Source organism: Alternaria novae-zelandiae (assembly GCF_023758075.1).
Source record: "Alternaria novae-zelandiae strain BMP 2774 chromosome Unknown scaffold_23, whole genome shotgun sequence".
NCBI lineage: Eukaryota > Fungi > Ascomycota > Dothideomycetes > Pleosporales > Pleosporaceae > Alternaria > Alternaria novae-zelandiae.
The window spans coordinates 317127-338908 of record NW_026056983.1 but is presented as its reverse complement, the minus strand read 5'-3'; the positions used below and the strand labels follow the sequence as shown (position 1 = coordinate 338908).

General features: G+C 53.1%; 9 protein-coding genes across 9 annotated transcripts; 3 read left to right on the top strand and 6 right to left on the bottom strand.

Annotated features, from left to right (window-relative positions):
- Positions 1-413: 413 nt before the first annotated feature.
- On the bottom strand, positions 414-2374 carry J4E88_009273 (uncharacterized protein; the record flags this gene model as incomplete). The annotated part of the gene is made up of 2 exons (XM_049402877.1): positions 414-2129; positions 2192-2374. 2 exons carry the CDS (start codon positions 2372-2374, stop codon positions 414-416), a joined length of 1899 nt encoding a protein of 632 aa, XP_049251365.1.
- A 162-nt stretch (positions 2375-2536) lies between these two features.
- On the top strand, positions 2537-3394 carry J4E88_009272 (uncharacterized protein; the record flags this gene model as incomplete). The annotated part of the gene is made up of 1 exon (XM_049402876.1): positions 2537-3394. The coding sequence occupies one exon, from the start codon at positions 2537-2539 to the stop codon at positions 3392-3394; it is 858 nt and encodes a 285-aa protein (XP_049251364.1).
- A 1758-nt stretch (positions 3395-5152) lies between these two features.
- Positions 5153-6555, bottom strand: J4E88_009271 (uncharacterized protein; the record flags this gene model as incomplete). Its single annotated transcript, XM_049402875.1, has 2 exons — positions 5153-5764; positions 6031-6555. The coding sequence occupies 2 exons, from the start codon at positions 6553-6555 to the stop codon at positions 5153-5155; spliced, it is 1137 nt and encodes a 378-aa protein (XP_049251363.1).
- A 341-nt stretch (positions 6556-6896) lies between these two features.
- On the bottom strand, positions 6897-7571 carry J4E88_009270 (uncharacterized protein; the record flags this gene model as incomplete). Its single annotated transcript, XM_049402874.1, has 1 exon — positions 6897-7571. One exon carries the CDS (start codon positions 7569-7571, stop codon positions 6897-6899), a length of 675 nt encoding a protein of 224 aa, XP_049251362.1.
- A 3269-nt stretch (positions 7572-10840) lies between these two features.
- J4E88_009269 (uncharacterized protein) lies at positions 10841-11965 on the bottom strand (the record flags this gene model as incomplete). The annotated part of the gene is made up of 2 exons (XM_049402873.1): positions 10841-11360; positions 11418-11965. 2 exons carry the CDS (start codon positions 11963-11965, stop codon positions 10841-10843), a joined length of 1068 nt encoding a protein of 355 aa, XP_049251361.1.
- Positions 11966-12946: 981 nt separating this feature from the next.
- On the bottom strand, positions 12947-16397 carry J4E88_009268 (uncharacterized protein; the record flags this gene model as incomplete). Its single annotated transcript, XM_049402872.1, has 5 exons — positions 12947-14868; positions 14919-15195; positions 15243-15831; positions 15883-16040; positions 16092-16397. 5 exons carry the CDS (start codon positions 16395-16397, stop codon positions 12947-12949), a joined length of 3252 nt encoding a protein of 1083 aa, XP_049251360.1.
- A 1189-nt stretch (positions 16398-17586) lies between these two features.
- On the bottom strand, positions 17587-18819 carry J4E88_009267 (uncharacterized protein; the record flags this gene model as incomplete). The annotated part of the gene is made up of 3 exons (XM_049402871.1): positions 17587-18572; positions 18624-18757; positions 18806-18819. 3 exons carry the CDS (start codon positions 18817-18819, stop codon positions 17587-17589), a joined length of 1134 nt encoding a protein of 377 aa, XP_049251359.1.
- A 1054-nt stretch (positions 18820-19873) lies between these two features.
- Positions 19874-20601, top strand: J4E88_009266 (uncharacterized protein; the record flags this gene model as incomplete). The annotated part of the gene is made up of 2 exons (XM_049402870.1): positions 19874-20323; positions 20383-20601. 2 exons carry the CDS (start codon positions 19874-19876, stop codon positions 20599-20601), a joined length of 669 nt encoding a protein of 222 aa, XP_049251358.1.
- A 359-nt stretch (positions 20602-20960) lies between these two features.
- Positions 20961-21728, top strand: J4E88_009265 (uncharacterized protein; the record flags this gene model as incomplete). Its single annotated transcript, XM_049402869.1, has 2 exons — positions 20961-21468; positions 21529-21728. The coding sequence occupies 2 exons, from the start codon at positions 20961-20963 to the stop codon at positions 21726-21728; spliced, it is 708 nt and encodes a 235-aa protein (XP_049251357.1).
- Between the last annotated feature and the right edge of the window lie 54 nt (positions 21729-21782).

Here is a 21782-nt window from a genome sequence, read left to right as displayed (position 1 = left end):
CCGCGGTGGACGCGTCTTGACGCGTTCCCGACTGCAGTGCCGCGGCATCACTGACTCAAAGCCGCCACATCAACTTGGGGATTCTAGATGCTTGTGCCACCACCTTGAGCTTAAACATAGAGCATTTCTTGCGTTATCTTCGTCCGCTACGTTAAGAGCATGCTACGAGGCACGTATACCAATGTCGGTGTCACTGTCAAGACATCGAACCGTACGGCCAAGTATACAATGAGTAGATTAGGCAAGCTATAAGATAATCGAGCCACCCAGAGAAGGGCTCTGAAATCTTTCGTAAGAATGTACATGCTTCCTCCAAGGAATGCTGGCATGTGGTGGATATCCTACAGTTTTGCGCATCGATCCTGAACGCAGGTCTGCGCACGCCATTTGGTCGCATGCGTTCACACCTCATCTCAGTATCTCCCGCCTCGTCCGTTACCCCTCCAGCCTCCCCTGTTGCCGTTGTTGCCACCGCGCTGCCCACCTCCATAACCGCGTCCGCCTTGGTATCCGCCACGGCTCTGACCATACTGACCATTGTTGCCAGGACCGAAGTTGTTACCATACTGGTTGCCGCCCTGATTTCCGAATTGGTTGCCGCCCCGGTTTCCACCCTGGCCTCCGTGATGGTTGCCAAATTGGTTGCCACCCTGGTTGCCATGTTGCGGACCGTTGGGTGGCATGTTCATATTGGGAGGTGGAGGCTGCCACATGCCGTTGAAGTTGGGGGGTGGGGGAGGGGGAACGAAGCCACCACGTCCTTGGAACTGCGGTGGTGGAGGGGGAGGAACACCGAATGGCGGCATTGGCATCGGGAACTGGCCTTGGAACTGGCCTGACATGTGCGGTGGTGGAAACGGCGGTGCGTTGAAAGGCGGCTGATGCAGCATGGGCGGGACCTGATGCTGATGGTTGTTGGGGCTGGACTGGGTGTTCCTGTTCGCACCACTCCACTGCGATCCAGGCTGTGATCCTTCTCTGTCGTATGCCCTTGATGACGGTCGCGCCTCGACGAAACCTCTGCCCTCAGACTCTCGACGCGAAGGTCCATGTGGTGAGACCCTGCGGCGACCCATGGATCCGTCGGGTGACATTCGACGGCGTGCGTCGTCATACTGATAACCCCCGGGGCTACGGCGACTGCGACTGCGACTGCGGCTACGATTGTATCCCCTTCTTCGCTCCCTATAGGGTGGGCCCGACTCTGTCGACGAGGAAGTAGAGGGTCGACTATCGTGGCCAACGCGACGCGCGACAGACAAGACCGGGGGGTCCTCCATGTCCTCCATGCGTTCTATGTCCTCTCGCGCGATCTTGATAGTCTCCGGGACAGTGAACTTCTGTATGTCTTGACAAAACTTTGGCGACCAGCCGTAGCCGTTTGCCACTGTTGCCGTCTCGCCAGTCTCCTTGTCCTGCTTAACCAGCTGGCCCATAGGATCCAACGAAAGCCTATACTTGGTTGTTTCCCCGGTCGGATTGTCGCCCGTGGGCAGGTACTTTAGGTCGATGTTTTCGAAGAAGTTGTCGAGGAGAGTGCGAACGTGCGAGCTGACAGGCTTCTTGTCGAACTTCCGTATCTTGATCTGAGATTCGTGGATCGGGCGGTTCGGGTTTCTGATTATAGGCTCGAGCATGTACGATGCGGGGAGATCGTGCCATCGGGCATTTCGGTCGCCGTGGTATTCTGGAAGGACGTAATTGCGCTTGCGACCCTGTGCTACGGACAAGGCCTCGTCTGCCTTGTGCCGACAAGCTTTCAGACCCTCTGAGCTCAAGAGCTTGTTAACAGCCCAGTAGTTGACAATGGCCTTCAGCTTCACCTCTAGCTGCGATCCCTTCTCGGTGATACACGCCGCTGCGAGTTCGATCAAGTCAGGGACAAAATCTTGACACGCGTTGCCAAGAATACTCTGCTTCGTCGTGTCGCGACGATGGAACTTGTCAGCATGGAGGGCATCGTTGACGATCAACAAGAGATCCATCCGGTTGCGCGCTGCTTTCTTCGCTGGCGCTGGAGTGCTCTGATCTACTACGACAGACTTTGAGACAGCGATGAGATACGCGCCGAGGGTGGTGATCCGAGCCTTGGAGGGAGCTACGTGCTTCACAATCCATTCTGTGCATTTCTACGAGCGGCGAATTAGTCTGCTCCCGGTGACACGTGATCGATAGTTTTATAGCTAGATACCTGGATATTGATGGGCGAGTTCTGCTGAAGAACGGCATCAATGTGGTTGAAAAGCTGGGAGCTAATTTCGACTGCAATGGGCGCTGAACGATCTTCGGCATCGGGATCTTTCATTGCCTGCTTGAACTTCACCTGCGCAATTGTTAGACCTGACTTGCGCTTAGCATCATCATTTGGCGCCATGTTTGGCGACGTGAAGTTGCGACAATGAGTTCGTGGTGGGGAAGGAGGTCGGCATGGGTGTCGCGAGGGTGTTGATGTTTCCAAGCTTGCGAACGCGAACGACGCTAAGCTAGCGCGCCTTCCGCATCGTTCACCCCGCCATCGGCCAAGGCAATCACAAATATGTCCGCCAACGACGCCATCCAAGATGAGGTCACCTCGCTCAACGCCATCTTTGACGAAGGCACCCTGTCAGCCTTAGATGAAGACCAACGACTATACAGTCTACGTCTGCCGTCGCTGCCATCCATAACTCTACGTATAGAATTTCCGGCAGACTATCCGGATGCGCCGCCATCCGTGCTGGGCACTCAGAGTGTGGGACAAGATGTCCCCAAGGGTATGGGCAGCCAGGCTGTCGATGTAGTAAGAGAAGTGCTAGCAAGGATTTACCAGCCCGGCGAGGCATGTATCTACGATCTGCTAGAAGAGGCAAGAGAGGCTTTGGAGCAAGCGGAAGAGCAAGGAGACATCCAACTACACGATCAACAGGACGCGCACTTAGAAGAAGACAAAACTTCACTTATACAGTCCGACCCAGCCATCGACCTTGGACCGGAGCCACCTTGGATCGTAGCACCCGCCCTTACCGAGAAGAAGTCAGTTTTCTTAGCTCGCGCAGCACCTGTATCATCACCAGCACAGGCTAGACAGTACGTCGCGCATCTCCTGGCGACAGACAAGAAGGCTGCTCGCGCAACTCACAACATGACTGCCTGGCGGATCAAAGGCTTCAATGAAACGAGCTACCAAGACTGCGACGATGATGGTGAGACCGCTGCTGGCTCGCGGATGCTGCACTTGATGCAGTTAATGGATGTTTGGAACGTCATGGTGATTGTCACAAGATGGTATGGTGGTATACACTTAGGTCCTGATCGCTTTCGCATCATCAACACTACGGCTAGAGAGGCATTGGTCTTGGGTGGCTTTGCAAAAGAAGGCAAAGAGAGCGATACGAAGAAGAAGGGGAAGAAGTAGAAGAAACACATAACATGCTCGCTGTGAGACATTTATTTAGTCTTCACACCCTCCCCCGTTCACCTGACTCTTTCCGGTGCACTGGCATACTCCCCCAGCTTTCACCTGGCCCTGAGCAATGTCAATACATAACGCTTCCAGAATCTACTCACATCAGAGTGACCTCTCATTCACTCAGCTGCACAGACCTTCGCCTATTTAAGTCGCGCCTGTTTCATATTGGACACTCACCGTAGCACTCCGCGCTTCTCTCACTCACAACCACTCAATCACTGGACCTTAAAGAACGAAACCTTCGACACATACTATTGAGAATGAGTTATTCCGGTCGTGGAAATCATAGATCGAGCTCCGGCAATCGTGCGGGTCAGCATTTCGGCACACGTGGACATCGTATCGGCGGCGGCGGTGGTGGTGGTGGTGGTGGTGGTGGCGGCCATCCGCATCAAACACGCAGCCAGGCTACAGCGTATGTTCCCCAACGCTCTTGTCAGCCCCCTCACATTGTGTTCATCGAGGAGGAGGAAGACGATGACGATGAATACGAAACTGACATCAGACACTCTAGTCCCCACGGGTTCCACGATGCTATGCACCATCTAGCCGACACTATGGCGGACCTGGACAGCATGCTCGGCTCTAGGCCACAAAGCCAAAGCATGCGAGGTACTTTCGGTCCAGGATTTCCTTTCGACGACGCAGACGGTGTTCCGGGGTTCGACGCCCTTCATATCGGTATGGGTGCTGCGTTCGATAGTGCGTTTGAGGGAGCCTTCAGCCATCCCATCTTCTCTGGAAACGACATCGCTCATGAACCTAGAGCTAATAGACCTGGAAGCAGTTTCGGCGCGAACTTTCCATTTGGACCTAGCAGCCACACTCCCATCCATGTTGGAGGCTTTGGACGCGGCGAAGACCTGCCTTTCCATGCTCACCCCACCCCACCACGTCGAACTGGGTACGTTCCAGCCCCTACACGAGGCGGTTTCCCAGTCGAATTTGAACCTCATCCCCTCCCATCAGACTACCAACCCACTGAAAGCAGCGAGCAGCGCATCAATAACTTCATCGCACGCAATACCGAGCCCCTCACCGCCGCCAACACGACTAGCACGACAAACACCGACTGCCCAGTCTGCATGGAGAACGCTGCGGCTCATCCTTGTGTCAAGATCAAGGGAATCCAAGGCTGCGAACACATGATAGGTCGAGACTGTCTCAAAGAATTCCTGAAACAACGACCGGATGACGAGAAGACGTGTCCTCTTTGCCGAGCTGTCTGGCTTGTAGAGAACGGCGTTTGGCAGGATTCTGATCAGTGGAGTGAACGTATTGCTCAGGCAAACCTAGGCCATCGTTTCGCGAGGTGGTAGAGATGACATCGCATCGCAACAAGGTAGTTCTTAGAGACGAGGAAGCGAAGGCTGATGAGATCTGTGGGCAGCACTATTGCGCGTTGTAACCATGAAGCGGGTCTATGAGTCGAGATGAAGTCGGACTGGTTCGTTGATTAGATAGATAAATTAGCGTTCGTTCTGAGAGATGAAAAAGGATTTGAGAGCTGGCAGGTGTGTGATAAGTCACAAGAATGTAAGCCAGCAATCATTTTTTTATATTGATGTCATTTTGACGAAGCATTGATGATCGGCAAAAGCCGGACACCGTGAAGTTCACGCGGGCGCTAGGCCTTCTACCCTTCGCATTACACCCTCAAGTCGTCTGTAGACCTGTTCAAATCCCTCTTTGTATGAGGCTGTTCTATTTCGGTGGGCCAGTAGCGAGCAACTGCTCGGTTATCCTCCGAAGTTCGGCCTGGATCTCTGCGTCGAAGTAGTTCCAATTCGGAGGTGCCTTGAAGTGGCCCTTAGCCGTATGGTCTTTTCCTCTCCGACTGATTATTGTGGCATATTGAGGAGGCCGGTCGTCTGGGTCAAGCATGGTGAGCTGCATGGATGTCTCGGCGTGCAGTACCTGTTCAAGTTGCCTTATCTTTGCCTCATATTGACGTCGCCTCCTTTCGCCCCCTTCCACCGCGGGCTCAAAGTGGTTGCGTGCAAGGCAGATGTATGTATGTTGTAGGGCGCAGGATGCGAGTACATCATATCTGAGCTTGAGGTAAGATACTATGCTCGACATGCTGGTGACTTCCACGGAGAACCGGGCATCGTCAAGCAGCGAATCCGGGGTCGTAGCAGGGGAGACATCGGCGGTATCCAGCTTGATTACCCACGAGAGCTTGTCGCTAACGGAACGTGCAAAGGTAAATTCTGGATGTATCTTATCATTCTTGATCATCCACTCGCCAGTCTTGACGATCAGTCCTTCTTCAGAGTCGCGCTTTATCGCGGCGATCGTGCGTGGATAGTCCGTCTGTGTTAAAGGAGTCATTCGGTAAGACGTTCGCTTGAGGATGGTCGCGCATGGAAATAAGCAATACGCCTTATTCCAAGAGATGAAGCATGCTCGAGCGGAGCACGCGCAGCCTTTGAGAATTGCGTCGATGGGAGAATGGATACAGTGAAAGAGAGTGACTGAAGTTTCGCCGCCGTCCCTAGTCGATGTCTTTTTGAAGCAAGAAAACTACCAGTAGTTAGTCAGGTACGTATGGAAAATGGTGTAAAGCAATGAAGGCCCACCTTTGAGCTGCCAAATTCTACGCTTCCACCCTCGACCCCAAAATCCAAAACATAGCCATCCTGTTTGAGATAGCTAATGAGAGCATCCGCCTTCTCCCCAGCTTGCGTAAAGAGCTGAAGTTCATTCTTGACTTGCAGACGACGGAAGAACTTTCCGGCGAATTTGCTTCCGATCAGAGTCTCGGTCTGGGCCTGCACAGAGCGGAACTTTCGAGTGTCTTTGAAGAATGGCTGCAGGCTTGTGTTCATGTTCCACTGGGTCTTCTTCATGTTCGCGTACAGATCCGATGTCTTTCTGCAGGCTAACTGAACATTGCGTATATCATCAATACCCAGGTAAGATGTGACGAGTGAGTGCGTTGTGTAGCGCGACTCTCGATTGATGACAAGATCCATGAGGTCTGACACTGGATTCGGGGGTGGGCGCGGCAGAGACATGGATTGGACTGTTGGAGGCGAGATTTCTCCGAGTTCTTCCACGCGCGCTTTAGCAGGCTCGTTCGAGGGTTGATTGAGTTGAGCCATCGTGGTCGATAATAAGTGTGGAATGCGGTTGGGTAGATCGATGCAGCCTTGAGAGAAGAGAAACGAATGATATAAGTACTCAAGGCGTAGAAACCGATTAGGTGAAAGCCGGGATAGATAAAAGGAGGCAGTATACCACGCGGGCCCGTCTGAGTGAAATAGACTCTGAGCTGGATTACGGTGCCTTAAGCTGAGGCATCGAGTGCGTGTAAGAAGAGTGGGTTCTTCTCTGCAAGAGAGTTCTCAGCCCATTCACTGAAGTGCTCGATTCGCAACTGGCACTTGAAACCTCTTTCTCCCCTTCCACGACCAATCCACAGCAGCGCCTAATATGATCGCCCCTAGAATCGGTCCAGCATTTTCATGTTGAACCTGTCCACAGGGAGGATAGTGGGCAGTGGCATCCAAACAAAGGTGAAGACAATGTAGCACAAAGCTCCAACGTTGATGTATGCGCCAGCTGCGCCCATCTTGAATGGACCCCATGGAATTGGTAGAGGCCTCGCGCTTATCGTCCGACGCCAGAAAAGGAACAAGATGGGCAGAAAGTACGATAGGTACAAGCCCATTGCCGGAAGGGAGATAAGAGCGTTGAACGCCGTACTCGATGCAATGTTGATAAGAGCCAGGATACAAACGCAGAGGCCGCTGAGACACAATGCGTTGACCGGTACCCTCAGCTCAGGGTGGACCTTAGCAAAGGTATGCGAGAACGGCAATCCCTCGTCCTTGGAGAACGCCCAAATAAGACGAGAAACCGAGGCGAATATGTTGAAGAACGATACGAAGATTATGTAGACCAGCATGAACATGAACAAATTTGTGGCTGCTTTAGATCCCGTGGCCTGATAGTAGACTTCGATAATTGGTAGAGGCGAAGCGGAAGCGCGATCCACGTCTCCAATCGTGAAGAGAACGGTGATCATGTAGATAAGTTGCATGAGACCATTCATTCCGACAGAGAAGATGATGGAGCGCGGAACCCGGGTATGTGCTTGCTTGACTTCGTCGGACATGTGGATTACGCTATCGAAACCTGAACTCATCAGTATAGCTGCGGCAAGCCAGGAATCTATCAGAACTTACCGGCCAGCGGTTATACAGCAGTGATCAGCCCTATACCCCAAGCCACCGTAGGGTTTCTCCAACCACTGATGTCGTGGGTCAAGGTCTGAAACACATATTCCGTGGAACTCTTTTCTGCCATTACAGCCAAGGTAACGATACCCGCAAAGAAGAACGCGACATGGCATATTGCCCCCACTGTCTGGAGGACGTTGATAATTCTAGGAAGCCAAAGGTTGCCGATGAACGGAATTATCGTCGAAGCGCACATGATGAGTGTTGTGTGCCACCGCTGAACCACGTACCCTGGGTTATTGAAGGAGGCCATAGCGGCGACGATATTCGATATTAGCGCTGCATTCGAAGTGCAGCAACAGATCCAAGCGAAGACGGTGATCCAGCCTTGCATCAAACCGAAGAAGCGATTATATATTGGCGCGAAGGCGGCAGACCACCGGTATTGAGCACCAACTGTAGGGTCCATGGAAGACATTTCGGCAAGCGATAAGGCTACGAGAATGGTTCCCGCCCATGCGAATACGCTACCGTAGACGATGGACGCTGGCCCGCCATTGCTCAGTGCGAACTGAAAAGTAAGCGCGGATGCTTCCCAGGAACATTGCATGAGGAAGGAAAAGTTCACAGAAGAGGAGGCGTTGATGTATCGCTGCAAGCCATTAGTGAAAGCCCATGTTTGAGCTGTGGTCTTACATCTAGTGCCCCTCCTCCAAGATCCTGCGTGCCATTGGTCCCCTGCTCCTCGATTGCTTGTTGCACAGCATTCTTCTCAGCGCTGATAATATCGCATCTCACGTCAATCGGTCTTATTCCTGTCGCATTTGTCATTTCTGTCATCGGTAATCAGGTGTTTCGTAATCCAGGGAGTTACCTTCAGAAGATGGGGCCTATGTTCTTATCAGTACCACCAGCCTTGCAAGATCAGTAACCCAAATGTCGAGCTGCATACATGACCGATGAGAGTACGTTGTACAACGTGAAAGCATGCCTGTTTATTCGGCCGTCTTTTGTGGCGGGCCTACGAGTGGCGTCCACTGCCAGCAGCATGCATGTCATCATGCACAGAGAGCTATGCAGTAGAAGCTGCTGAAGTGCTCGATTAACCAATCTGAAGCTGAAAACAGTATGCCACGGCGCATTGCGTTCAGAATCTCATTTCGTGATGGGTCTACTACCCCCATCACGGCCGCCGGCCCGGGCCTGCTGGGGTAACACGCAGCCATGAACGTCCACCGTGAAGTTGCGGTCTTGAGGACGAGATCAGAAGATGGAGCGCAGCACCCCAATGAAGATGCAGCACTTCAAGAAGAGCGGATCTCCTTGCATGATGGCGGCTGTGGTGGAACCCGGTAGCGACAGCGAATGACGTCATCGCTAGACTCGGGCGGCTCGATAATGGGCGATGGAGAAGCGAGGTTCCCAAAGGCCTTGCGGTACGCCATACAATGCGATACAGAACACAGCCAGTGCCCGAATGGGAGAAGATCAAGGTGGTGTAGATGGTGCAAATTGCAACGTGATTGAGCCGCCCCTTCTTTGAGCGCTTGAGCTAGCGTTTTAGCGTGACCGGCCCCCCGAAGCCTTCAGCCTTCGCAGTTACAGCCCACACGCTCCGCCATCCACATTATCATCAAACGACACGCATCCGCCATGCATCAAACCACCGAGGCACCACGGCTGGCTACCCTACTGTCTCGAACCTGATCGAGCTCGGAAGCTCCTACAGATCCCGGCATCTCGTGCAGTTGACTCTCCGCACTGGCCAGTTGTGCAGCCTCACTGCCACCCTTCTCATATCGATAAATCTCTTTTGATGGCTGTTCTTCAGGTGCAACATAGGGCGTAGGGGCATCCCGCGCCTTCTTGCGCCAGCGCAGCGCCTTAGCGATGAATATGCCTAATCCGATCAAGGCGATGGCTCCGATCGAAGCCCCAACACCGATACCAGCTTTTGCACCTGTGGAGAGCTCACTGTCACCAGTGGCTATTGGCGTATTCGACGGAGACGACGATATCGTGGACGACGCGATCGAAGATGCGGTCGAAGAAGAGCCTAATGAAGACGTCAGGGTGGGTATGGGGTCCCCAAATTGCGCTGCTATGGTGTATCGCGGTGTTGTGCTCCCATCCGTGCAGCATTGAGTAGTGTTACCGCAACACCAGGTCAACGAATCAACGTCACCGGTGCATGGTGTCACTTTGGTATCTTTGCTTCTTTGTAAAGAATCCTAACCGTCGTCAGTTTTGATGGCCTACTAAGAATTTTGCATGAATCGTACCTCGTCCGAACAAAGCTCCTGGCATCCTCCTTCCCCCCAATTGCTTTTCGTACACGACTCTCGCCAGATGGCCCCGTCAGCCTTATTCTGACACAGCCCGTTCCTCAGTAAGTTATCCCAACGAGCACAGCAAATGTTGCTAAGAGGATCCTGGGTGTTGTTGAGTTGTGTCGAGTACGCACTGTTTGTGTTTTCCGTGCCGTTGCGCCAGTAGCAGGCTGCCATTACAGGCTGCAAGCAAGCGAGTTGCAACAGGAATATGAAAGAGAAGATTCTGCGCGACATCACGAAATGATGGACTAACTGAAGAGCTGGACAATCGAGGAGACGCGACTCGGGCTGGTATTAGTATTCAGCAACACACCCCTTTCGCGCATTTGGCTTACGACCGCTCGCGAGGCGCTTGGGGCCGACACAACACCCATTCGTCGCAACTACAATCTGTGCGATGAAGTCCATTGGAAATAGAGCTTGGGCAGTAAGCGAGGTACACCATTCCGCTCAGCTTTGTGGTACCCAAAGTTGACACCGGTTGGTCAATATGCTAGCAGTAATCTCGGTCACACGTAAGCCTTCGCCCCAACGAATTTGTTCGCCTGTTCTTGGCGCGTATGACCTTCTAAAGGTAGCTGATGCACAACTTACATTGCACTTGACGCGTTGCGCTGCCTATGTGCCTATTCGTGTCATGCAAGATCAGGTTCCACTTCAGCCATCGACCCGGCTTTCGCATCAACTTCATTTCACCATCGTGAACATCATTGCTCGGATCACAAACCATGTCGCCTGCTTCAAAGTCCTTGGGGATGAGGATTTATATGTACTCGAGATTGTTAATATATACAATGAAGTTGCTCCTACACCTCGTCCAAATTCGGCGGTCAGCACCGCGAGATGCTCCTAATGGGGAAACAGCGAAGGACCTATGTGCAGATCTTCCTCGCCCCGTTTCCGGTGAGACTCCATTTGGTCTTATTGACAGTGCACGGGTTCTCCGTCACACTGGTTCCATCAACCTTCAAGGCGATGGCAATATCCCTGCTGTTCGCAAACTCGGTCCTGGCCGCGAGACGAACCTCACCACCACCACTAACAGTACCAGCCTTGATGTTGACATTGTAGCAGTTCTCGAGCAAAATGGCGTTGTTACCCGTGTTGGCGACATCGATCGTACCGATCTCCGCACCTCCGGAAGCAGATACACAGAAGATACCGCGGCCACCACCACGAGCCTTGACGCGGTTGACGTAGATGTTGGTGCCGTATCCGCCGTTGACCTTTCCGGCTTCGTTGGCGAAACGGAGAGCCGCGTAGCCAGTGCCAGCGCCGCAATTGTCGCAGTCCACGGTGCCGACCTTCGCGTTGGTGACCTTTTGGAGGAGAAGACCGCATTCTCCGACGTTCTTGCCGACGACTGAGCCGATGTCGAGCTTGTCGATGTTCCTGAAGATATGAAGTCAGCGTATGTCTTGCATGCAATATGTGCACTCATATCCTTACCATGTCTCGACGCAGTGCGACGTGCCGCCGTTGCAGGTGATGGTGCCCATCTTGACGTTTGTGTTGGCCGCTCGGTCGCGGTCGAAACGGATGCCCATTCCCTCTTTGAGGTTGAAGTTGATAGTACCTAGGGTGAGGTCTTTGGTGCCGGAGAAGCGCATGCCGAAGTACGTCGAGCCGGCCATGGTGAGGTAGGGGATCTTGACGCCGGATTGGTTCGTCACTTCGATGTTCCCGCCTCCGCTCTTGGGGGCAGCAGTGATGGTTCCGCAGCCTTCAAACGTCTTTCCGCTCGTGATGGTGATGGTGCTAGCGCCGATGTTACCGGAGGCGATGACGGACACCCGTTGTCCACTGCTGATGCCATCGAGAGCGCGTTGAATAGCTAGACGGTAGTCGGAACCGGTGTATAGGTTTGTCGAGCCCTTGGTCGCGGTGAAGGAGCTGCCGGAGCCAGTGACTTTCGCGTCGGGAGTGCCGGAACCGCATTGAGCGGACGCAAGGGAGGCAAGCGCCAGCACCGCCGTGAGACCAGAGAAATGAACCATCTTGATCGCTCAGGTGAAGCGAAGAGTGAGGAGAAGATGCGATGTGGTTGACGCCGCCATTAGACCGACGAGATGCGCACTCCTTATACGACCCAAAGGCCATGGCGCTGCTCCACTCCCGCACTCCTCCCTCCCAAATGACACCAAGCCCTCGATATGACTTCCATCGTATCACCCTTACCAATTCGGAGCAAGATGCAAAACAGCGAAGACTATGAGTAAACCACCTGGCCGTGTCAGGCACACGCGTTACTCATCCCTAGTCCTCGCCGCAGTCCTGCCGATCAATTGCAACACCAGTTTTCGAATATACCACCTATCATACCAGGCTTTTCAAACACTACCATGCTATTACAAGGCCATTGGCGCGCGCGCCACTCTCGTTTCGCAGTTTCAGCTATCCCCAGAAAATACCAAGCTCGACAGATTATCTACACCCTGGGATACTCAAGAGAAATCTCCACCACTGTACTACTCCGGAACATTGTACCTGCAAGCAGCACTAAGTCCCTGTCTCTTTTGCGTAAACCTTCCGCTCTACTGCACACATGATGTTGTGCGTTGTATGCAACAACCAATTCGGTGCATCTCTGCCCTTGTACCTGTTGGTTACAGTTTAAGTGATCGTCCGGGGTGCGTCGTCCCCCGCAAAACAGCCGTTAGGCGCATCACACGACGGCATCTACTCGGGTTGATTCACTCCGCGGGTGCTTTCTTGGCTGCGTATTTCTCCGCCGCGATCATCTGTGCATATTGTTCCGCTGCCAAGGTACCAAGGTCAGCCATTTTGTTTCATCGCTTTCATGATGGGGTCAGTGGGAGGTTTCGCACTGCGTTCTAGAACGAATCGATTGTAGTGCGAAAGTAATCATTTGCGATCTATCTAGGCGCGCAAAAAGAAGATGTTGTAGATACATTACCCAGGTACCGAAATGCGCGATCCCTATGCCGAAAATAGCCTAGTGTACTGCTGAAGCATCATTACTCAAACACATCACTCACGTACCTGGTCTCCTTGACCTTCTCCAGCCATTTTAGAGCATCATCTTCCGTCTTGCCCGGGAAAGTATCCCTATAGATCTTCATACACATCTCCGCGGTGCTCTTGGCCAACTTACTCGCACTACCGCAGATGAAGACTTTCGCGCCACCTTCCCCGAATAGCTCAGCTAGCTCCTTCCGCTCGTCCCACATGCGGTCCGGCACGCGTTGCGCTTTCTGTCCCTCGGGGGCGACTTTGGAGAAGCAGCCGCGCACGCTGACTACACCGTCGGCCTCCCATTGCTTTAGTTCTTCGGAGTAGATGAAATCCTTTTCGAAGTGGCGGCAACCGAAGTAGAGGATCGCCGGGCCGACCTTCGCGTTGCGGGCATTCTTAATGGTTGCACGCTCCTGAATGAAGCCGCGCATTGGTGCGAGACCTGTACCTGCACAGACCATAATGATGGGTACAGTCGGGTCGGTAGGCAGGTGAAAATTGATGTTTGTTGGACGCGGAAAGCAACGAATCTTCTCGCCTGGCTCTTGACGCGCTAAGTATGTCGATGCAACACCATGGAAGCGGCGGTTATCTCCACTCCATGCTGCCTCGTCGTGAACGTCGTAGGTCAGAGAGGCAATCAAACGCTGGACAGTAGTTCCTTCAGGTGTTTGAATGAAGTCTACGTTCGCGAGGGGCGAAGATGAGACGCTGTATTGGCGAGGAGACAGCGGCTTTAGCGAGTCAAGATAGACTGGGAAGGGTAGCTTGCAATCAGGGTGGTCTTCGAGGATATCCAGAATGCTGTATCGCTTGGGTATGACCTCGCTCTTGTATGTTTCATCGCTTGCTAACTCCAATAGCTTGGCCCTTTTGTTTTCTGGTGAGGCTTCGGCCAGATTCTGTAACTGCTTTTGCGAGATGGGCGTGCTGAGCTCCACACGTGTCATGAGCAAATCAAAGATTGAGGTCGGAGCTTCGGTTGCTATGAAGGTTTTGCTGGTGCCTGTAATGGCGATGTTGTCATCAGGCGATAGGTCGAAGCGCTTCATGACCCGCCTCACATTGCAGATGCTGTTCATCGGCAGGATGACGATGTAGTCGCCGGAACGATACGACGTCCCCGGTGGTAGTTCGATCTCCATGTGCTTCTTGGTAAGGCCAACCTCGCCGCCACCTAGGCTTTTGTTGGCTTTCACTACACCGTAGCCGATGTCTTTGCCGCCGAGGTATGTCGCGAACTTTGGAGGCGTGATCTCAGCCTGTAGCTGTCCCTCAAGTACCTCAGTAGTAGTACCGCTGGACTTGCGCAGATCACTCCACATCTTCTCAGACCACTTTTCCCAGGGACCCATTATGTCTCCCTTTACATTGACAAGACCAGTTTCTGTGAAGCGCTTAGCACCCATCTTTTCGAGCAATTCGTCGGTGAGTTTGGGAATACGATGGTACGTATGGGTCCAGTCGCTATTCCCGACCCCAAAGATGGCATACTGAACTCCTTCGAGCAGCTTGGATGTCGCATTGTTCTCAAGCCAAGCAACGAACTTCTTCGCGTTGTCTGCCGGTTTTCCTTCGTATGAGGGCTCGATGATGACAATTGGCTGGTCTTTGGGGATGTGTTCAGTAGCCGAGTCGAGACTGGCGACGTTCGCCTTGAACCCGAATCGGGACGCGTTGGTCTCCAAGTCTTCAGCATAGGATTTGCATGTGCCGGCGTTTGATCCGTACAGTATGGTAATTGGCTTCGTATCCCTGGTAGGTATATTCGCTTCTTTGGCCTTGCCAGGTCCGTTGTCGTTGGCTTCCTTGGTATTGGTTGCACCGCCTCCAGTCCCACCCAGGCTAGCCATTGTGCGTCCTGGACGTCTGCGGACCTTGATCTTGAGATCCTTTGGTTTTTGTGTAATTGTGACCGACACATCTGGTACACAAAGTTAGCGCTATCACACTCAAGTATATGAAAGCACGTACGGAGCTGGTATCCGGGGTCCGCAAGCTCAACTTGGAACTTCTGTAGGATGAGTGCGACAACCATGATCATCTCCTGCTCAGCAAACGTCCTGCCAATGCAGGCGCGCATACCATCACCAAACGCCTTCCATGAGTTCGGTGGAAGCTTCTCCCAACCACCGTCCAGGAAACGCTCGGGTCGGAACACGTCCGCGTCATCGCCATACACTTTAGGGTCATGATGAAGTCCCTTTAGGTTCATCAGGATCATGTCTTTCGGTTGCACTTCGTATTTTCCCTTACAATCGTTAGATGCTAACTATAGTAGCTATGAGATGGACTTACCGCGACTTTCGTTGGTTTCAGCGCATGCTTTCCATTGATCGCAATTGGGCCGAGGAAACGCAACGCTTCGTAGATTGCGAACTTGATGTATTCAAGCTTCGGGATATGTTTCAGCTCTAAAGGACCGTCTCCGAGGACTTCGTCAACTTCTTGTTGAGCTCTCAGATATTTATCTGGGTTTCTGAGCAGGTGGTAAAACAGGAAGCCCAAAGTCCCGCTTGTAGTCTCATGGCCAGCAACCAGGAAGGTTACCATGTTGTACCGCACAGACTCTTTCGTCATCTTCTCTCCAGTCTCCTTGTCTACTGCCTCAAGCATGGGGTTGAGAAGGTCTTTGGCATCTGGCTGAGGATGAGCGATTCGATCAGCGATAATCTGGTCGCATAGATCATGCATCTTCTTCACGTTATCCTGACGATGGGCTTCGGCGAAGACTCGGAGTTTGTTCTCGATAGACGTGCGTGTGGCTCGTCTACCAGACTCCACCAAAACCTCCACCATTTGGTTGATGAAAGGATGCGCACTATTGCTGTAGAAGTTATTGAACCTGTAGCCAAACGCGCACAGCCCGATCATATCAAAGGTCAGCCTTGAAGTAGTTAGTAATGACATCGTTTGGTATGAAATGGATGATATTCACCTTGTGAAGTCATCGGCGCATTCGATCTCATGATCTGGGCCAAAACGGTCCCACCGGAGTAGCATCTGCGTCGAAATGTCCATCATGCCGTCGAACATCTTTCGGATGCCCATTGGCCCAAACACGGGCATCAACAGCCGATGAGCGACACCCCAAGCCTAGTGCGTATATTAGTACATCTACTATCATAGCAGACATGACAAGTGTACCTTTTCGCCGGGATAAGCTGTGAACAGGCCATCTCCTGTCAAAGCTCGCACCTCATCCAGAGTAGCATTAATGGGCTTTTCGAACCGGTCACCGTCGCAGCAGTCGTTAATAGTGTCGTATGAGGACACAACGATGACTTTGCCGTCGCGCCCCGGGAACTGGAGTTGGTAGATCTCGCCATAGATATCCGCAAGTCGTTGGAAGGAGCCTGGAGCGTCGTTCGGATCGATCTCAGCGAAGTTGCCTACGAATAGGTGTGGGGGAGGCTGAGGAATAGGCAGAGAATCTGATGTATCGGAGGCCATCATCGCAAGATTATTAGGGTGGTGACAAGACCGGATGTTTGGTTTCCAACGAGGAGGAAAGACCGAAGGACTTGGATTCAGCTGCTCATTCCTGGGAAAGAGCTGGGCTACATATACACGGGTAGCAACACAGCGCAGGGCATGTCAGCCTAGGGACGTCGGCCTCCCATGGCAGCCCTCGACCGAGCCTTGCCATATAATGCTGCCTAGTTGCTGACTCCGCAGGGATACAGAGTCCTTTGGTGATGTAGTTACAGCCAATGTGGTCTGATTGGGCGTCACACTGTCCGTAGTCAGCGAGTTTGTGTTCAGCTCGGCTGTGCCAGCCACGCGATAGGCTCCTGTATCGTGATGCATGGGAGCACGACAGCATGCCGACGCTGCGCCTCGTGCGAACTGGTGACCGAGAGATATTGCGCGCGACTTAGCCAGATCACAGTACGCAGTAGCCTTTGCCTGTCTAGAAACTGTCTACCGGACGGCCCGAGGCGCAGGGCCAACGGCCTGTCCACCCCGCGCCACGCCGTAACACGCGCAGCGTCTGTTGTTGAGAGCACCAACGGTTCATCAGACGTCTTGGAGATTCGGCATCTGATGAACTGATGTTCTCTGAGTTGTCAAGGTTTGCTCGTTGAGGTAGTAGACGGGAAAACATCGACGCAAACGCTGTTCGTGAGTTAGTGTACACGGCGATCGTCGCGTCTTCGCGTGACGGGGTGCTTCATTGAGCTCAGCGGCATCATTGCGACATCTTCAGCGTTTTCGTAACGATACTGATACTCTGAGCTTTAGTGGTTATGCAACATGCACACTGTCTAGACATGTTGCAAGGCGAGACGGCGGTGTTGTGCAGGACGCGCCAAAGCTCGGCCGGCTCAAGCGGCCGAGCGGGGCGCCACTTATCGGTGGAAAGTACGAAAGAGCTCGTATTCCAACGTTGCACCCAGTGTTCACGATAAGAACGTTAAATGAGTCGAGGCCCAGGAAGACTCCACGCAATAAGACCAGACATGAATATATTCATCAGCCAGACGGCATGCATTGCATTAAGTGAGGTTGACCAGTGTACACATGAACGTCTCCTTCTCCCATGTCTGATACAACAAAACACCAGCCATCTGGTCGTTGTACCATTTATTACGGTTGATATGCACCATAATGATGTATATCGTGCACAACTCACAAAGACTCAAGCCGCGGATGTCTTGGCCTCCTTCTCTTTCTTCCAGACAGCGATGGTGGAACTGTCGAGGTGGATCTGGTTGTAGGTGCTGACATAGCTAGGACATTCGCCATCGTGGCGCGTGAACTTGCCGGATGCTTCGCCGATGACATAGTCGATCGAATCGCTAGCCTTGAGATCCAACATACCCCAGTGATTGAGGAAGCCAAGAGCAGAGTTGTACATGCTCTTCAATTTGAACCCCTTGGGAGCTTGGCCTTTCAGAAAACGAATGTAGATAGTGAGACGCTGGGTGTATACGTGAAAAGTGAACTCTACACGAGGTTGTAGGTTGGTGGTACTGCGAAGCATCTTCAGCCAATTTTCGTTGGTGTTGGCGAGGAAGGCATCCAGTGCGTCGAGATACCCATAACTCCACCTCATTTGCCAAAGCACTTCACCCCAAGTGTCCTCGTGATCGCAGTCCATGTCGCATCCACAATGGATGCTGTGTCCGCATTCGAAGCACTCTACGTTGGGCACATCGTCTTCGAGTACCTGACGGGAGGCGAAGTTGACAGTAAAGGTTGGGCAGTGTGCGCGTAGGCGGGCCAGGAGGGTGATGTTTGTCAGGACGTCCTCCATAGACTCTTCGTCCCCACCGTAACCTTCCTCAAGTTCATCGCCAAGCTGACCGTGGTCCCAGGATATTAGCAGAAGCTTTGGAGCGTGCTGGTAATCTGCGACCTTGGGGTAGTATGCGTTGATGAAATGAGCGAGTGTTGGGAGTTCCACGCAGAAGCGAGATTGACGAAGCCACATAGGCCGATACTCCGTCCGAATCTGCTTGCAGACTTGAGTGAGCGCACGGTAACGCAGCGTGCTCAGTAGATGCGGCACGGTAGTGCTGTCACTTGCGACCTTAGAACGCTTGAGCAGAAGCGGTCGTATTAGATCATCGTCGTCATCATATACCCCTTCTTCGGCGAAGTGGTATATGCGATTGCGGATTTCTGCGAATAGTCAGCCAACCAAAGCGCTATATAGGCAAAAGAGGGACATACCAGCAGGCAGCTCGAGGAATTGGCAGCAATTGAGCATGGGCTCGAACTTGGTCTTATCGCCAAACGTCTTGCCACCCGAATTACTGCTGTTGCCCTTCTTGGCGTCGCTTGTCTGGAAGTTCTGGCCTTTGCCTCTGTATATCGGTCAGCTAAGGTGTAGGGCGATATGTGAAGGTACATACGCGTCGGAAGGCATCTCCACTGTTGAACCTGAAAAAACCTGTAGAGAGCGGAGCGCAGTCTTCAGGTAGGTGTCAAGCGGGGTTGGGTAAACAACGAGAACAGGCAGCGAAATGCGCATTTGTTAGTCGCGGAAAGAGCGCACGAGCGTGACGCGATTTCCCGTGACCGATGACGCACTATGCCTACACCGTCTCGTGGGCGCAGACCTCTCGGAAGACCCCGCTCTTCTTCTTTCAGAAACGGATTCGATTCTAGAGGTGCCCTTTAAACTCTAGGCACTCAGGCGGAATCCTTAGTCCTCCCCTCCCATCTTGCTGCGTCCTACTCGTCTGCCAGTCTTAATTCCAGTAGGCAAAAGGCCATTATCCGCGTAGGCTCGACGAAGAGGTCCTTGCTCCCTAAAGTTATGAACGAAGAGATTAGTACCCCTGGGTGAATCGTACTAACGCTGCATAGACACCAGCATGCGAGAACCACGGCGTGGGGGCAGTGACTGACAGTGTTGCGTGTTTTCACCTCAAGCGGTTCTACATTCAAGACCATCCATGGATGCCCGGCGTCGTGGTGTGCAGCGACGACGCGTGCAAACAATAGGCGCCAGTGACTGCCTCGTCAGGCGTGGCAGTTTGCTTCCACCCCATACGACAAACAGTCACATCGCTGTCTCACAACACATCCTTTTCTCTTATAAACTCCCCACGAGTCTCCAAATATCCCACGGCGACTGACAATCCTGTCACTGAAAAGTGAACGCGGCGGTATGGCTTTGATCTCGACCTGCTCTTATTGGTCGGCTTGGCAGGTGAAGGCGACCACATACCGTGGGTGACAATAGAACAGACAATGGGCCGTCCATACCAGCCACCCGCATTGTTTCTCCTTCACCAGGTAGTCCTACTCCCTTATGGCGAAAAATCTTTTTCAAGCTCTGCTGCAAATTTACCACCGACCTCACTTCCCAATTACTCCAAACACCGACCTCCAGTCCAAAAGATTGCGATCAGCTGCGAGCCGGAAACTTCAGTCTGACAACCACGAAACTGCACGCATTAGCAAGGCATCTCAAGATGTTTGCGCAAGAGTATATCCCTTTTGCGACAGACACAGCACCGTCTACGGACGAGCGCGGTATCCCACAACCCTCCCATCTCACGCGCAAAGCATCATCCGCCAGCAGTGCGTTCTTGCGAGAGCTTCTTGGCCCGGAGATGGCTCTCTCGATCATGCCTCCCGGCTGCCGCACCATCGCCTTCTCGCAGTGGGGTGGCTTCACTGCAGCGCCCGAGCAGGTCACACCGACCGGAGAGCTCAAGGCCTCAGACCTGTACATGGATCGCGGCATGACATCCACCTTCAACCCTCCGACGTCCGAATGGTGTTATCTGGGAGTGAACCAGCCAAAGCCAGACCCCAGATACAACGCGCAGCCCATTCCAGATCTTCGCAAGCGCAAGCGGAACTCATCGACCAGCATCGCGACTGTGAGCGAGCAAGGCGATCAGGGTGCCAGACCCAAGGTAAGGAAATCACTGTACAAACTGCGTGTGAGACAAACGCTGACTTCGTATCTTCGTAGCCAACGACTTCGCCCGTCCGCTTTACTAGGCAGACACTGAAGCGAGTGAACACCAACTCCGAGCTCACAAGGTCGTTCGAGATGGTGTCCATCAAGGAAGAGAAGAAACCCACGTTGGCCGAAAAGTTCGCGTTCGAGGGACTGAACTGTGAGGATCTTCCGTCAGCATTCGACTCCGACGACGAAGAAGAAGACTACGACATCCGACATGCTCGCTGATGGAAGCATGAGAGCCCCTGAGTATCACTGCCTGCTTCGCGATCAAGGATGGTCGCATAGGGTGGTCTGGGGGTGGAAAGCATCCATAGAACAAAAGCTTATGAGCGCATCGCATAGGAGCTGATTCCGTTGCAACGCTGGTTTCATTGTTCACTGAAGCGGCGCACGACTTGAGCATTTGGCTTGGAAGGTGCGATGGCAAAAGGAGTGCAAGATGAGGCACAATGGTTGAAGATGTCTCGCTTGCCGGCTGGCCCGAGCTCTCTTTGGATTCGATGACAGCATCGATCATCAGCTCTAGCATAACTTTTGGCCTGTACATATACACCCGCCACAACAATCAATTGCATATCACAACCATGGAACGAAGTCTACTACAGTGTACCCGTGCATTCTCAAGATGTACGACCCAAACCTCATGTCGTAATCTGCCCAAATGCAGACCCTCGGTGATCGCGTCTGCACGACAGGCACGCTGCCTACACACGACGCGCCCCGCCCTCCTCCAATCCAAACCTCCAAGAACGCGCGATCGCGGCCCAAAGAGCGACGAAGACACGCAGACCGACTTCAGTGCTCTCGATGTCCTCCGGAACACCGTCGCTCCCGCCACATCCATCGACGCGTGCACAGGCGATGGCTTCGCGCTCAACAACCAGATGCGCATTAGCGGATGCGGCATTCTCTTGATAGGCGGAGAAGCATATCGATGGAAGCCCTGGCTACGCGAGGGTAGGAAAGAGGGCACCGTCGCTGAAGGAGGCACGGGCGATGATGCAATGACAGGCAAATTGCTGAACGCGAAGAGGCAATGGGAGGTGCCGGAGCAGGCCTGGGGAGTGTTGGAGTTATTATATCCGAAGCCTGGTACGTTTGTAATCGCCTGCAACGAATGCGTGACGAACGTGGTCTGACAGCGAGCGACAGATCTACTCATCATTGGCACCGGCCCCAGTACCGTGCCTCTCGCACCTGCGGTTCGCAAATACCTAAATGACCAGGGAATACGATTAGAAGTCCAAGACACAAGGAATGCGGCGGCGCAATTCAACCTACTTGCGACAGAGAGGGGTGTAGGACAGGTTGCGGCGGCGCTCATACCCATCGGCTGGAGAGAAGGACGATGATGGTCGAACTAGCAGCGGGCCTACCACTGTCCCGTTGGTTTCCCCAAACGGTCA